At 51.4% G+C, this 15747-nt stretch overlaps 2 protein-coding genes across 2 annotated transcripts; one reads left to right on the plus strand and one right to left on the minus strand.

Annotated features, from left to right (window-relative positions):
- Positions 1-957: 957 nt before the first annotated feature.
- On the plus strand, positions 958-2703 carry P170DRAFT_463134 (putative MFS transporter; the record flags this gene model as incomplete). Its single annotated transcript, XM_024852144.1, has 5 exons — positions 958-1125; positions 1208-1229; positions 1296-1350; positions 1405-1731; positions 1778-2703. 5 exons carry the CDS (start codon positions 958-960, stop codon positions 2688-2690), a joined length of 1485 nt encoding a protein of 494 aa, XP_024708753.1. The 3' UTR covers positions 2691-2703.
- A 133-nt stretch (positions 2704-2836) lies between these two features.
- On the minus strand, positions 2837-15258 carry P170DRAFT_454498 (lovastatin nonaketide synthase). Its single transcript, XM_024851439.1, has 8 exons — positions 14552-15258; positions 13829-14476; positions 11029-13774; positions 10758-10978; positions 8464-10699; positions 8398-8418; positions 7717-8366; positions 2837-7645 (listed from the first exon to the last, which is right to left on the minus strand). Exons 1-8 carry the CDS (start codon positions 15186-15188, stop codon positions 2949-2951), a joined length of 11856 nt encoding a protein of 3951 aa, XP_024708754.1. The 5' UTR covers positions 15189-15258; the 3' UTR covers positions 2837-2948.
- Positions 15259-15747: the final 489 nt, after the last annotated feature.

The following is a 15747-nucleotide window of genomic DNA, read 5'->3' on the forward strand; positions in this document are numbered from 1 at the left end:
TTTTTTGCATTTGAGGTTCCCAGATAGACAGTTCTGATCAAACGACGTAAATAGAACACATAATGGAAGTCATATGTAATTAAACAGGATAAATTTGGTCATATCTACCCTTTTCCAATACCTTCGCCAACCCTTGCCCAGACTTTCCACATTGCCTTACACACGTGTGATAAAATATCAAGGTATGTAGGATATAAAGCTTAGCATATCGACAGTGTAAGACGTGGAGCATGTGCCCCCGTGGAACGTATGGCATGTTTTTTGATATTGGCATGACCACAGAGTAGAGAATTGCAAAGAAAGCGACAAGTTGTGTGATCTCAATTCTCATGGCGTAGGCTGACATCACCAACAAATCTAACTGGTTTATAAACACCGTTGATCGTACGCGTAGGACTAGACCAATTTTAGGTAACCCTAACCGCCTAACAAAATGGAAACATTCTTCACCTTGGAATGATCGACACCCCAGTTGCATCCTTTCCCCTTTACTCGAAGAAGCACACACCTGAGGATTTCAGGAGGAAATCGAGTCAAGCTGGATGTCCTTCGCCGCACATGGCAGCTTTGCGGCTAGGATATAGGTGTCGATTGATTGGTATAGTATGAGTTACCGACGCAGGACACTGCAATGCTGGGGCCGCAGAGAGCAAAAGGGCTTATACCCCTTGCGTCATTCAGGGGAGATCTTCAAGACGAATATCATTGCGAAAAGCTAAAAACGAGTAGATCCTATCCCTTGCATGCGCTCGGAGAATTGTTTCTATGCGAAATTTATTGCAGGACCAAGCCTATAGCCGAGTAAATATGATTTAATGCAAGCGATGACATGTTCACCAGCCCCTGTGGCATTCCAATCATTTAACTAGTATGCACAGACGTTAGATTTTGACCTTTTGTCTCACCTCACTCCTTCATATCCCGCTTACTTGCTGCCTCCAAGCCTGCGAAACAATCATGGAGGATAGAAAGTCTTCCCTAGGTCAACTCAGTTTGATTGACGAGAAGCTAGATCAGTATGGCCTGAAGCTAGCAGACAATGGGCGCAGTGTGATATGGAAATCGGACAACCCGCGTCATCCGCGCAACTGGTCGACTGCGCGCAAGGTGTATGATGCTTTTTGGGTAATATTTTTGGATTTATTCGCGTATGTTTGCTCGTTCACTCTGAGAAGGACATCTCGATACTAATAGCTGGTTCATATAGATCTGTTATATCGAATGCAGGAGTATGTTGCCCCAAGCCATTGTGCCGGACAGCAGTTAAAGATCGCAGTCACCCCCTGCTGTAATAGCACGACATGAATACGGAATCAGTGAGACGTTGGCTATATTTATCTTTGTGTCGTTGTGAGTGCACACCCCTTGCTCTGGCACCATCATACTCTGACCCTGGATCAATAGACATTTGATAGGACAAGGACTTGGAAGCATCGTCTTCCCCCCATACTCGGAGGTCTGTGGTCGGAAGAATCTCTATGTCATCAGCACCGCGCTGTTTGGCATAACTTGCGCCATGGTTGCGATTCCCTCGCCAGGAGGCGCAGTCATCGGCCGTCTGCTCAGCGGCATTCTGGGGGCAATTCCAACAACCGTCGTGGCTGGGAGCATTGAGGATATGTTCAATTCCCGGTACAGGATCTGGGTCATCGCGGTGTGGACTGTGTCCTGGAATATTGGCTCCGCATTGGGCCCGATATACAGCGACTATATCATCGAGGCGTTGGACTGGTATGTTTCAACGAAGCCCCTTACAAATCTCCAGCTAACGAACCAGGCGCTGGATCTTCTACGTCGCAGCCATCATCTCCGGCGCCTTCACCATCATGCTCCTCACCATCCGCGAGTCCCGCCCCCCTCTCGTCCTCGAACGCGAGATCCAAAAACTCCCACCCTCCATCCGCGGAGAAGGCACAGACGCCCTCCAGAGCTTCAACCCCGACCAAGTCCCCGATCTCACGACCTTCGTCGCCGTCTTTCTCATGCGCCCTCTCCGGCTCCTCGCCACTGAGCCCATCGTCTTCCTCGTCTCCATCCTCGGCCCCATCCCCTACGCCATCACCTACCTCTTCAGCCAATCCCTCCCTGACGTCTACGAATCCCTCGGCTTCACAACAAACCAAGCACACCTGCCTCTCTTCGCAATCTGCGTCGGCGTCCTCTTCATCCTCCCAGCGAGATGGTACAATGACTACCGCGTCAGTAAACACACCCGTCTCAACCGTCCCATCACCCCAGAACACCAACTCCTCGGCCTCATCATCGCCGCCCCAGTCCTCGCAGGTGGCATGTGGCTCTTCTCGTGGACGATCCCGCCCCTAGTCCCCGGCGTGCACTGGATCGTCCCGACTATCGGGCTTGTCTGCGTCGGTTACGCGGGCGGAGAGTTCCCGACGGTTCTAGCCGGGTATTTGTCCGATAGTTATAGGGGGTATTCGTCGAGTGCGTTTGCGGCGCTGGCGTTGGTACGGGTTCTCCTGGCGGCGACGTTTCCACTGTTCTCGCCTGATATGTTTGCGAATCTGGGGCCGAATGTCGCGGTTACGGTCCTGGCCGCCATTGCCACGGTGTTTTGTGCGGTGCCGCCGTTGTTGAAGGCCTTTGGGGAGAGGATCAGGGCGAGGAGTAGCTTTGCGAAGGAGAGTTTGGTTTTGTATAGTATGACGACGGTGGATAAGGAGGGTTTCTGAGTCTATGTTCGGGTGTTGGTGGTGTTAAGGTTGTTATAGTTGGGTGGTTGGATTGTTTTGGAAAAAGCCGGTGTTTATTAGGCTTTGGGCGAAAATAAATATTGATTATAGCAGGATGATGATTTAGATCAGGCCAGAATCATGTCATAGGGTCCGGAGTATATATAAGTCGGCCATTGCTAACGAATATAAAATAACAGGTTTGGATTGAGAATAATCTTCACATTCAGAATCATCATAAAACAAGTGTACATCTCTCTACCTTCTCTGCGTAATCGGCAACGCGCTCTCCCCCGTCAAATCGAAATTCTGAGCAGCCAACAAATAAGGAAACCCGATTTCCTTGGCTTTGGCGATCCACTCGGTCGCGTTATGCGTCTCCGATTCGTCAATCTCCAACTCCTCCACATGCTCGTCCACATACGCCTGCCACTCATCCAGATGCAGTTTCATATCAGCGTAGTGATGAATATACCGGACGAGATCAGGCCCGTCTCTCTCCTCTGTGCTTCCGATCATAGAATCCAGCAGAGCACCAGCCAACCGCGCCACATCAAGCAGATCGATGGTTCCTCGGATACTGTTCCGAGGAATGTTAAGTCTCAGGGCCTGGGCAAATCTCATGAACTCGGAGAACACGACCGCTTTTGATAGTCGCTCGGGTTGTTGACCGACGGGCGCAGGTCGGTGGATATATACAGGAAGACCGTACATGCTGGATGCGTTCTCGAGGATCTTCTCTGCTGCCCACTTGGTGGCCAAGTATCCGTGTTTGCCGTCTGCTGGGGGAGTATGCGTGGCGCGTGTTTCGGGGTAGTTCTCGTCGTCGCGGCCGTCGAATAGGTGGACCGCAGCCGAGGACATGAAGTGGATTGGGACCTTGCGCGGAATTGCTAGGGGGATTAGCGTGTGTACGGGTAGCACGTTGACCTGCTTCATGACCTGATAGTTGTCCCAGAAGGACCGGTTCGCAGCACTGTGGATGATCACGTCCACTTCTTCAGTGAGGAACTGGAGCTGGTCTTCGCTTAGCCCGAGTCTATCGTCGATGAGGTTGCCTGGGAACTGAACGATCTTGTCCGATGTAATTGCCAGTGGTCTGGGAGCTGGGTTCTTCTCCGTTGAGCGCACAGCGACGCAGTAGATCTTGGAAATGCGCCTATCCTCTACCAGTTTCTGGAGGACAAAGCGAGCGGAGTGTCCCGTAGCGCCGGTGTATAGAACACGGAGATCCGTCCCAGTTCGACGAGCAGGATTGGCCTCATCCCGGAGAGTTGGCGAGGTCTCGACAAGGGCGGTTTCAGCCGTCCAGTTGATATCTGTTTTCGACATGGCTTGCTCGATTCGGGAAGCCATCTTCCGAACGGTATGTGACTCTGCAAAGTCCACCATGCTCAGCGATGAATAAAATGTATCTTTGATCATGTACTGCAGCGGAATCAAGAGCAACGAGTTCCCTCCCACACGAAAGAAGCTCGTTTCGGGAGGAATTGAATCCAAATGCAGCGAATCGTTGGAGAGCACCACCTGCCAGATATGCACCAGCTCGGTCTCCAGGGACGTCAGTTCAGATGCATGTTCGAGCGAACCAGGATTTGCTGGCAAAGGAATAGCGGCAATCGCTTTCCGATCTACCTTGTTGTGGGTTGTTAATGGCATCCGGTCAAGGGGTACGATCATTGCGGGAACCATGTATTCGGGAAGAGGTAGTCGACCAAGAACTTGGTTCAGGTATACAGCACCGTCCTCAATACCATGATCCCGAGAGAAAACAACATGGGCGACCAGGAGCTCAGGATCGCCACGGACCGAGACAACGACCTCGTTCAGAGCAGGCGAGGCAGCTTTCAAGATGGCATGCTCTACTTCTCCTAGTTCGATTCGCAAGCCGCGAAGCTTGATTTGAGTGCTTCCGCTCATCCTTCCTCCGAACAGAAGGGCACCGTCCTCACGGAGCCTGCCGCGGTCTCCTGTCAAATACATTCGGTCCCAGCCGTTCTTAACCCAGTCAGCGGTCGCGAAGGGGTTCGGCACGAATTGCTCCTGGCTTAGGCCTGGTAAATTGACGTAGCCCTGACTGAGACCAGCACCACCGATGCATATCTGGCCTGGCATTCCGACTGGAACAGGCTTGAGAGACTCGTCCATGACATAGACCGAGTAGTTGGGCAAAGAGTGGCCCACAGGAATTACTTCTCTGCTGTCGTTAGTTGCTTCCTGATATGGTATTTCAACGGCGTGTGAGTGGATAGTGATTTCCGCTGGGCCGTAGGTGTTAATCAGCCGTAAGTTAGGAATGTTCAGGGATTTGAATTCCTGCACGAGATTGGACTTGAGCTCCTCACCCAAGCTCAACGCAAACTTCCAATTGTTGGCCCTTTCGAGATGGACTGCCCCAAAACGACACCAGTACGAATACTCTGACGGGGTAGCCATCGTATAAGTGATGTTCTCTTCCTGGATCAGCCTGGGAATATCAACTGCGTTGTCCATCTTGGCCTGGTCGATTATATGGAGGGTTCCGCCATTTGCAAGAGCTGTAAATGTTTGATGGAGGGAGAGGTCGAAAGTCAGTGCACTTTGCTGGAGGACAACCTCAGCACCGATATTGAACCGCTTTGTTAGCCCTTCAACCGCGTTTCTGATCGCCGAGTGTAGAAGGATGACACCTTTCGGGGTTCCTGTTGAGCCACTGGTATATAGAATCACAGCCTCTGCCTCGGGGCGAGAGACATTCGGAACCAGTATCGACTCCGTGCGAGGAATGGTGGACGTATTGACCAGTTTCACGTCATCGGAAACCACCTCTCGGACTTGGGCTTCGGTTGCGGGATGGTAAAGAACGGCTCGTGGCTGACAGTCGCGAACTATTGCTGCCAAACGAGGAGCTGGGCTTCGAAGATCCAACGGAACATAAACTGCACCGATTTGCATAATCGCCAAGATGGAGGGGATGGCTGTTATCGTTGGCCGTTGGAACAAGGCTACTCGATCGCCAGGCGTGATGCCGACCTCAGCAAGCGCATTGGCAATGTTTTGCATTTCTTGCATCAGTTCCCGGTATGTGAGCTTGTTTCCATTTCTATCTTTGACAGCGAAATTGTCTTCACGAATCTTCGCAATTTCTTGTACGCGCTGAGAGAGCGTAGGTGGCCAGTCTGACGACAGATCCGGACCGCGTCCCAAATCAAGCCCAGTTTGAATCGTCAGCTCGCTGAAAACAGCCGGTTCATTGAGATGCAGAGCAGGATTGCGTGAGAAAGCTTCAAGCAAATTGATGAATGCTTTCATCAACGTTTCCACTTCAGCCTGGCCGTACAGATACTCTTGTGCATTCATTGTGATGAAGGCGGTCCCACTTGTGTTCTCCATGATATCGAGGTTAATATCATATGGGTTCCTTCCGTACGACCAGTTGAGTCTCTGAACCTCAACGTCGCGGAGTGTCCAACGCTCCTGGATACCTGGGCGATAGTCGAGGAAGGCCTGGAATATGGGGAAATGCGACGACGATCTCTCAATTGGAAGGGTATCCAAAAGCACGTTGAATGGAATCCGGGAATTCTCGAGGGCTCCGTATGATGTCTTACGCGCTTCCTTGACAGCATCGCCGAAGGTCATAGACATCTGTGATTTGAACTTCAATGGTAGAATGTTGACGAGAATGCCCATTGTCCTCTGGAGCTCCGCATCGCTTCGGTTCGAGTCTGCGATTCCGATGCACAGATCTTCGGCATCGGTCAGTTGGAACAGCAGTGTCTTGAAAACAGTCAGATAGAAGTGAAATGCGGTCGACTGGAAGTTTCGCGATCGTCTCTTGATTCGGGCAACCAGCGTGGAGTCTAGCCGCACGCTGGTCGTGCTGGATGCGTAGGACCGCAGCGGAGCACGGGTTTGGACTTTTGAGAATGGCAGCAAAGGAAGTACCGATGGGATTTCGCTCAGTTGTGCACGCCAGTAGGACAGTTGGCTATCCAGGCTTCCGCTTTGAACTTCGTTCCTCAGCTGCCGGGAATAGTCCGCGTACTGGATGGGTTTAGGGACTTTCTCGCCCCCTCCGATGCGCAAGATCTCCTCTAGGAACCCTGTGAATCCAGCGCCATCCATCGCAATATGATGATATCCAACGATTAGGTAGCTAAGTTGACTGGACTGTTCCAGAAGAACAAGGCGCATTGTTTGGCCATCTTCGAGGTTGTATACGTGCTGAGCGAGCCGGTCATACTCGGCATTTGCCTCGTCTTCGGACTGAATGACCCTTCGCTCCAGATACAGAGGGGAGGCCTGCAGGATTCCCTGCATGGGAACATTGTCCTGTTCAAAGAAGCAAGTGCGCAGGCCCTCGTGAACCCTGACCGCTTCCTGGACGGCCTTTACCAGCTCGACTGGATGAGCGTCTCCCTTGAGGCTATGCGAGAATGTAATGTTAAACGCAGTTTTGTCTTCCACCGAATGACGGAGAAACCAGAAGCGTGACTGAGCGTAAGACATCGGTTCGCTTCTCAAAAGAACGGGTTTGAAGTCCGCATCGCTTTCGTCGACTTCTGATCCAGCAGTTGAAGGCGTCTCAACGACACTGCCTGCACTAGAGCTTGCGTCCACTGACTCCGCGCTGGAATTCCCGGAAGGCGCATTCTTGACTGGAGCCAAGATCTTTTCACTACCCTTGCCAACCATGCGCTCTCTGGATTTTGACAGCTTTTCATCTTCAGTAGACTTCAATCTCGGCAGAAGGTCCGGTGAAAGACGCTCCAAGGCATCGGCAACTAGGTCCACAACGCAGGCACCCCCGAGAATGCGCAAAACGGAAATGTCAACATTTAACTGCTTTGTGAACCAGGACCGTGCCTCAACAGCTACAAGTGAATCTACCCCTAGTTCGATAAGCGGGGCATTGTCATCCATGTCATCGGCATGAAGTTGGAGCAAAAGGACCACGCGGGCAGAGAAGCATTCTATATTTAGTCAGAAAAAGAGAGCCAAATCAGAAGACTCCAGGACGGGATCAGATAGAAAAAACACAAACCTTGAAGAATATCTCGCGCTTGATCTTTACTTGTCGCCTCTGCTAGCTGAGCCTTGACAGACACGACAGTCCGTTTCGCGTCTTTGGCCGTTTTCAGCTCCTCATCGCCCCTCCAGAAGTGAGAAAACCTCGGGTTCGCTCGCCACAGCACACGATCGTCCACAACCGGGTCAATTGTTCGGAGACCACTCACGATATCAGGATTGCGTCCTGAATTCGCAGGACTGGCCAAAACAGCCTCACCAAAAAGCTGGTGGAAATCGGAGGTGGATAGTGGGTATGCTCCATACGCGTTCAAGTCTGCAGACGTAATATGGCCACCGCGGGTGATATATCCAGCGCCAATAATGGCGCCGATGTGCATGACTGAGGCGGCGAGACCTCTTTGTCTTCTCTGGGCTGCCAATGATGCCATGAATGCGTTCGCAGCAACGTAGTTGCTCTGCCCGCTATTGCCAATAGCAAAGCCTACCGATGAGAAGAGAATGAAAAAGTCGAGTTCATGATCGCGGAAGACGTCATCGAGGTACCGACTGCCGTCGACCTTGGGCTTGAGTACGGGAAGCATATCTTCGAGTTCCATGTTCGACAGCATGATATCTTGCATGACCATCGCAGCGTTAGCCACACCAGCAATTGGCGGGAAGCGTCTGGCGTAGATCAGTGTAAACTGCCTCCAACGAGGCCTTGCTTGTGATATCCCTGTGAAATGTTAGGGTATAATTAGAGAGAGTTTGGATTGCTTACATTGCGCAAATTGTGACGTTTGCACCCGCTGCCTTCATACTATCAAGCCATGATTGGCTTATCTTGGGCTTACGGCTGGTCAGAACCAGATGTCTTGCGCCGTGCTGAACAAACCACTCGCATAGAGATTGTCCGAGATCACCGGTCAGTCCAACCAGTAGGTAGGTCTTGTCTTTCGAGAACTGGATCCCGTAGTCCACGGGTTGAATGTCAACTGGTGCGTGTGTCTCGGCAGCCCAGTCGACAATGAGAAACGGATCTGCTGCACTGAGCGTTGGAACCTGTCGCAAAGGAAGAGAGTAATTGTCTGCATCAAGCTTGTTGCCATCGAAGGCGGATTCTGTGTCCACCGAGACACCTGAAATCAGAGCTTGAAGGGAAGCCTCTGGTGGAACCTCAGAGTAAGCGGAAGACGAGGTGGAGGAAAACAGCGTCGCTGTAGTGACCACCTCGCAGAATGCTGGAAGGCTGGCAACTAACCGCTTATGCAGATTACCCTGTGCTAGGTCTTCGGAAAGGTCCACGAATGCAGAGATAGTGGAGGGTAGTTTGGCCTTCAGCGACTTCTGAAACTCCATGGGATGAACGAAAATCGACGAAGGAGCGTTCGATAGTGGATCATCCGTTATCCTGAACACGGTTTTGCCTTGTTGGGAGGCGCGGGTACATAGAAGCTCCAGTAGTCGCTCCTTAACCCCTAAGACCAAGATACCTCCATCTGTAGGAGCCTTGGATAGAATGCTCTGGACTAGCAACTCCCAGACCGCCCAGATAAGCAGATGCCTCTCATTGCCAGCCTTCATCTTGAATGGGACAACATATTGTTTCGGAATGTCCACGATTGATGCATTTGACGTTGAAAGGGCAACGACGACCTCGTCACTGTCTATTCTTCTCCCAACAACCGGGAACAGATAAAGCCCTCCTGCAAGCTTCAGCGATGAAAGCAAGGAGCAAACAACCCGTATCGAGATACTCTCAGGGACGGAGACATTTCTGATGTTCGAATCACTGACAAGGCGATACGTCTTTGAAGACACATCATGGATGATCGACACCGTGTTTGTTCCCGTCGGCAGCTCTTGTGTTATATGACGCTGCTTCGAATTGTACCGTTCGTTTTGGGCCTGATGTTGATACATGCGTGGAATCAACAAGTGGTCGGCTTCAAGTCTGTATTCAGGCTCCGTGGTCCATAGGATCTGTTCCATGGTGCCCTCTCGCTCCCACACCTGGGTGGTACGCAAAGTCAACAGCATCTCACACAGACGCCCCGCATCTAACGTGCAGCCCTCATCGACGTCCAGAAACTGTAGCCGAAGTTCCTTTTGCTCGTTGCTCGCAGATCGACCCAGTCCGACAACCATGTTGCTATACGGCTCTGCGCATTTGGACCCACGGGTGACCCACACTACATTGCGGTTGTCTCTGAGCAAATGCTTCACAGCCTGGAGCTTGGCGAGTGTCATGTCCTGGAACATTGGGTTGCATAGCTCAGTCAAGACGAGGACTGTTGTTGGCAACTCATCTGGTATTTCTTCGAGTGTTTCAATCACATTGGCTGTGAAATGTTGGCTTAATATCGAGCTGACATTCGTAGCTAGTCTTGCGGACTCAAGCGTAGAGGTCCCAATAATGAGGAGGTCATCTGGACCTCCGTAGCCAATGGGCTTCACAAATAAGGGATTGCGAAGAAAGGCAACGTGGTCGTCCATTGCCTCCGTTACCGAGACTGAGAACGGATGCGCAAGACTTTCCTTTGACATAGCGATCGTGTCAATACCAGAGTACCCTGTCGCTTTGAGGATTCGGTGCCACTCGGCAGTGGATAAGGCAGGAAGCAGCTTTTTGTGGTTTCCCTCGCCTTGCGACCTACCGGGTAGGCCACCCAGAATGAACCCGATTCGACTAGCAACCTGCTCGGTCATTTCAACAAGAACTAGGTAGCCGCCAGGCCTCAGAAGAGAACGAATATTTTGCAGCGCCTGGACTGGGTCTTTCGTTGAGTGGGTGACATTCGACGCAACGACAAGGTCGTATGTGTGTGGTTCAAATCCCTGGTCACTTGATGCCTTCTCTATGTCAAATGGTCTGAAGACCATCTTATGACTGACTGTAGAAAATCTCTCTTTCGCTTTCTCAAAGAGAGATGTTGAAGAATCAGTCGATGTGTAGGACTTGAACGCCGATCCTAGGGATCCAAGGATTGCTTCGGTAGCGCCACTTGTGCCAGTTCCTATTTTCTAAGTTAGCAATCTATTCGAATGTTGGGCCACTACCATGGTGAGTCTAACCAATTTCAATAATGTTCATATGCGGATATCGATGAGATATCTGCTTGATCAAACGAGCTGCCCATGTGTTAGCTTCCTCAATCCCAAGTCCCTCCGCCCAGAGCCTGGCTAGCATATCATCCTTGATAAGGTGTTCGAGCTGGTCGGTTTCTCCACGGATAATAGAGGGATAAGCCTCTCCAACCGAGTTGATGAGTTTGAGGTCAATATTGTCCGGATACCTAGCAGAGCTTGGTTAGCTGTATTAAAAATGGCGATATGGAAAACATACTGTTTTAATACTGCAAGTATGTCGGATTCTCCGTCGTTTGCCCACTCCGGCTTGCACTGCGGTCGCTTTCCACTGATTACCTCCGAAACAAAATGAGAAGCGAACTCCAGTAGTCGCTGATGATGCGGAGCAGCGCCATGTACCTCGGACGCTGAGATCTCGGCCACCAGTTTCTTGAAATAGTAGAATACTGCTCTTTCGCAGTCACGGGCGTACTGCTGCTCATCTGATGTCGCCAGCTCTTGAGTCACCACAGAGCTTCCATCAGGACCTGAAAACGCCCAGATCTCCTCCGAGAATATGTTTCGGTCATCAGCAATTGTCGCGCCAGTGAAGGGCACGGATGTCACGTTTTCAATTTGCAAGAAGCCATGTCCACTGGGGCTATAGATCGATACATCACCGACATAAGTCCTCTCTGTTGTCCTGGCCAGAGTTGCATCAAACGGCATATCACCTGCAACATCCGTGCGACCCAGGAAGTGGTGCGGATTGATTCGGATCGCCCCGATGCCAGTCGGTACATGTAAGCTCCATAGCCCTCCATCACCAGGATAGCCAACCGCCGCAAACAAAGCCTGGAATGCCATGTCCAAAAGCGCCGGATGTATCACCAGGTCACAAGAGGGTGGCGCAAATGTTCCCGAGGAATGATCCAACTTTCGCTGGAGACTGGTCATTGACAGGAACGCTCCAGTATACCCGTAACCCAACTCCGCGAGCGAACTGTAGAATTCCTGGACGTCGATGTTCACTTGGTTGGGTCGTGGGTCACCACGCCCGGGCAACGTGCTTGCATTCGATGGTCCAAAAAGCACCGAAACAGATCCACTGCTGACAACTCTTGCCTTGTCTGCCTCCTTATTAGCGGGAGAACGAATGGTCCAGTCTGCCGTGAATTTGTCCGTGCTTTTGCTTGTCCGATCAACGTTCGACAACGTCAGAATAACTTCAACCGCAGAAGTTTCGTCGTCAAAAGAAATGGCCCGATGGATTGACAAATCAAACAGCTCGATCAACTGCACGTCCTGCCCTTGCGCCTGTAGGAGTACAGCCTCGCATACCATCATCACGTACGCAGCAGCGGGAAGCACCGCCCGTCCCTGAAGCCGATGATCGCCCAGCCATGGGACCTCTTTAGGGATGAGAAAGTTTCGCCATTTAATCTCATCCGCAGAATCACCATATGTAGTCCCAAGTAAGCTATGGACTGGGCCGGGTCTATTGCGCAGAGCTCTTGAACTGCGGGCATCGAACCAATAGGACCGTTCATGGTCCCAGGGATAGGTGGGGAGATCTTTGACAAACACGGGCATTTCGGTAGGATTGGGAAAAAACGTCTGGCCATATCGAAAGGAATTGACAATGGTCCGATCGCTATATGTCCAGAGCAGTCCCAGGGCTTCGGAGAAAGCTTCAATATCGTTCTTTTCCCGCATCATAGTGCCAGCATAAGGGAGCTTATTTCCTGCGCCTAGATCCTGAATGGTCTGGAGTACAGGCGATCGGAGCGCCGGATGAGGGCCCACCTCTAATCCGATATCGAAAGGGCCCTGGGTTTCAAAGGCGGTTTCTAGCGCACCTGCGAATAAAACAGGCTGCGTCATGTTGGCAACCCAGTATGCGCCCGATATTTCTGGCGAATCTGACATCGATTTCCCGGGATATACACTGGACAGCCAAGCTGGCGAGTCTTCACTTCTGCATTCCAGTCGGATGTTACATGAGGCCAGTGCATCGAGGTACGGCTGAGCACATGGCAGCATGTGGTGTGAGTGGTACGCTGTGTCCACCTTCAGCACTCTGGCGAACTTTTTGCTCTCGTCCAGAAGCACCTTTGCTTCTGCAACGCTATCATGATCTCCAGACAACGTAACGCTTGCACCCGAGTTGCACGCTGCGACAAAGAGACGTTGACGGAATCTGGAGTCATCGCACAGTTCACGTGCTTCCTCCAGCGACATTCCAACTGCCATCATTGCTCCTTTCTGGCCCTCCTGTCCGGCAGCGAGGTATGCATACAAGCCTCGGTAGTATGCGATTCGGATAGCATCCTGGGCAGTTATAAGATTGGCGGCATATGCTGCCCCGATCTCGCCGGATGAGTGTCCCGCCACGGAATGGAATCGCACACCCGCACTATGTAGCATATCCACGAGTAGGATCTGGACAACGGTGCATAGCGGCTGTGAGATGGCTGCGACTCCAACGCGACTGTGCTCACGGTCCTTCATCAGTTCCTCTTCTAGCTTCCAGGATGGACGGTCGTTCTCTCGGGGCAGGGTTGCTAGCGCATCATCAAGCGAACGCACGATCTCCCGAGCTTTAGGTGAGACTCGGAGTAGCACCTGACCCATACCTGCCCACTGGGCTCCTTGCCCGGTGAAAATGCCCAAGATTCTAGCATCTCGCTTGAGGGAGTTCTTGACGCCGATTTGATTTTCGGTCGGGTTCAACCGTTCGCTCAGTTGAGATAGAAGGTCGTCGCGATTGAGGGCAGTGATTGCTGTTCGGACGCCAAATGTGGACCGTTTATATTGCAGAGTCCAGGCAATATCACGCAAGTCAGCATCGAAGCGAGGGTTAAGATAGTCGGAGAATTGACGGAGGGTGGAGGAAAGCGCCCGTTCGGATTGTGCGGAGAACAGAAACGGAGTTGCCAGCACGGGCTTCTCCTGGTCACGTTGCTCAGTAGCCCTAGCATTGTAGCCTTCCAGAATTGCGTGTCCATTGCTACCACCAAAACCTGCGAATTCATTAGCAACCGACACTAGAAGAGTAATGTCTGAAGTAAACTTACCGAAGCTATTCACGCTCGCCCGCCTGGGAGCACCGGTCGGCAGAACAGGCCATGGCGTCAGCTCGGTTGCCAGACGAAGCTTTTTTGCAAATGGCTCCAACGCAGGGTTCAGGCTGTTGAAGAGCATATTAGGCGGGATATAGCCATTCTTGATAGCAAGCGAGGCTTTCAGGACACCTGCAAGACCCGCCGCACCTTCTGTGTGGCCGATGATCGTCTTCACAGACCCGATATGTAGATTGTCTTCCTCGCTTGCATTCGAATCGTCCCCGAAGAATGCATTAAACACTGCCTCTGCCTCTTGTGGATCACCGACCTTCGTCCCAGTGCCGTGAGCCTCGAAGTACTGAGGTCGGTCCTCAGGTTTGGTGAGATCTAGCCCGGCTCGGGCATATGTCTTTCGGATTAGGTCGGCCTGCGCGGCGCTGCTGGGCATGGTGATACCACGGGTACGGCCGTCCTGGTTGACGCCAGTCTCGCGGATCACGCATTCAATCGTATCACCGTCTGCCTCGGCAGCACTCAGTGTTTTCAATATTATAGCCCCGACTCCTTCGCCTCGTGCATACCCGTCTGCACTTTCATCCCACATTTTTGCGCGGCCGTCGGGGGAAATCATGTTTAGGTTACTTAGGACAACAAAATTCTCTGGATGATAAGACGTTATCAGTCAGCGATGCTCACACCTTCCAATGGAACAGGATTGATAAATAGACGACTTACGAGGGGTGATGATCAAATTCGTTCCGCATGCAACAGCCACGTTCGACTCCCCGCTGCGCAGCAACTGTACAGCAAGGTGGATAGCCATCATGCTGGAAGAGCAGGCGGTATCAATGGTCATAGACGGCCCATGCCAGTCGAAGAAATAGGAAATACGGTTTGAGTGAATACTTCGCGAGGTACTCGTACCCGCATACTTTGGTGTGCACTCGATATCTCCTTGAACCACGTCGGCATAATCGCAGCCCATCATACCGACATAGACGGCCGTTGAGGAGCCTTGAAGTCCTTCAATTGTTAGACCAGCTAATTCTAACCCTTCATAAACGGTCTCGAGCAGGATTCGCTGTTGGGGATCAATTGCATCTGCCTCTGCTGGCTGCATGTTAAAGAATTGGGTATCGAATTTCCGGATATCCTCCTGCAGAAAATGGGTATACTTGGTTATGGTACTGCCATGACGTGCCGTGTCGGGAAAGTGATATCCTTCCCAGTTAAAACGGTCTTTAGGGATCTCCGTCAGACAGTCTCTGGGCTTTCGCAAAAGCTCCCAGAGTAGAGAGGGAGAGCTTGCGCCGCCCGGAAAGCGGCAACCGCTGCCAATGATGACTATAGGCTCGTTTCCGCGCTCGTCCATGCTTGTTCTCAATTATAATAAATATTAAGATTCTCAAAGAATTAGATTGAAAGAAGAAGGAAATGCAAAGTATCGCATGTACCTCTATCTGTGAGTTTATCCAAGTGGTGATATTTAAACCTCTTACTATCCTGGCTCACGTACCATCAAAAGCACCCCCAATGTCTGTCGGCGAGCACTTAGCCTAGAATGATACGAGGCTCTCCGAAAGCTTTCGTGTATCATACGAACTGATCCTTCGGCTACAGGATCCATGATCATTCCACATGGTTGATACCATCCTCCCTGTTGTCCGCGTGTGATGCTACTGCTGACTTGCATGATCCCAATCTCTTTCCGTCAAGGTTCATGACACATTAGTATACTACCCCACTTCCATCTCAAGGAATTCACATTTCTCGCCGTAAGACGCAAAAGATGCTGTTTCTGAAACATGACAGGGCTTGTGTTGGTCGATAGCTGGGGACGTTTGACAGTTGCTCTCTCGTAGACACCGACCGAATGTCTTGGCCAAAGCTCCAATTTTATATTCGGAGTATAAGCAAAAGCCATTGTCAAG

This window comes from Aspergillus steynii (assembly GCF_002849105.1).
Source record: "Aspergillus steynii IBT 23096 chromosome Unknown P170scaffold_2, whole genome shotgun sequence".
Lineage (NCBI taxonomy): Eukaryota > Fungi > Ascomycota > Eurotiomycetes > Eurotiales > Aspergillaceae > Aspergillus > Aspergillus steynii.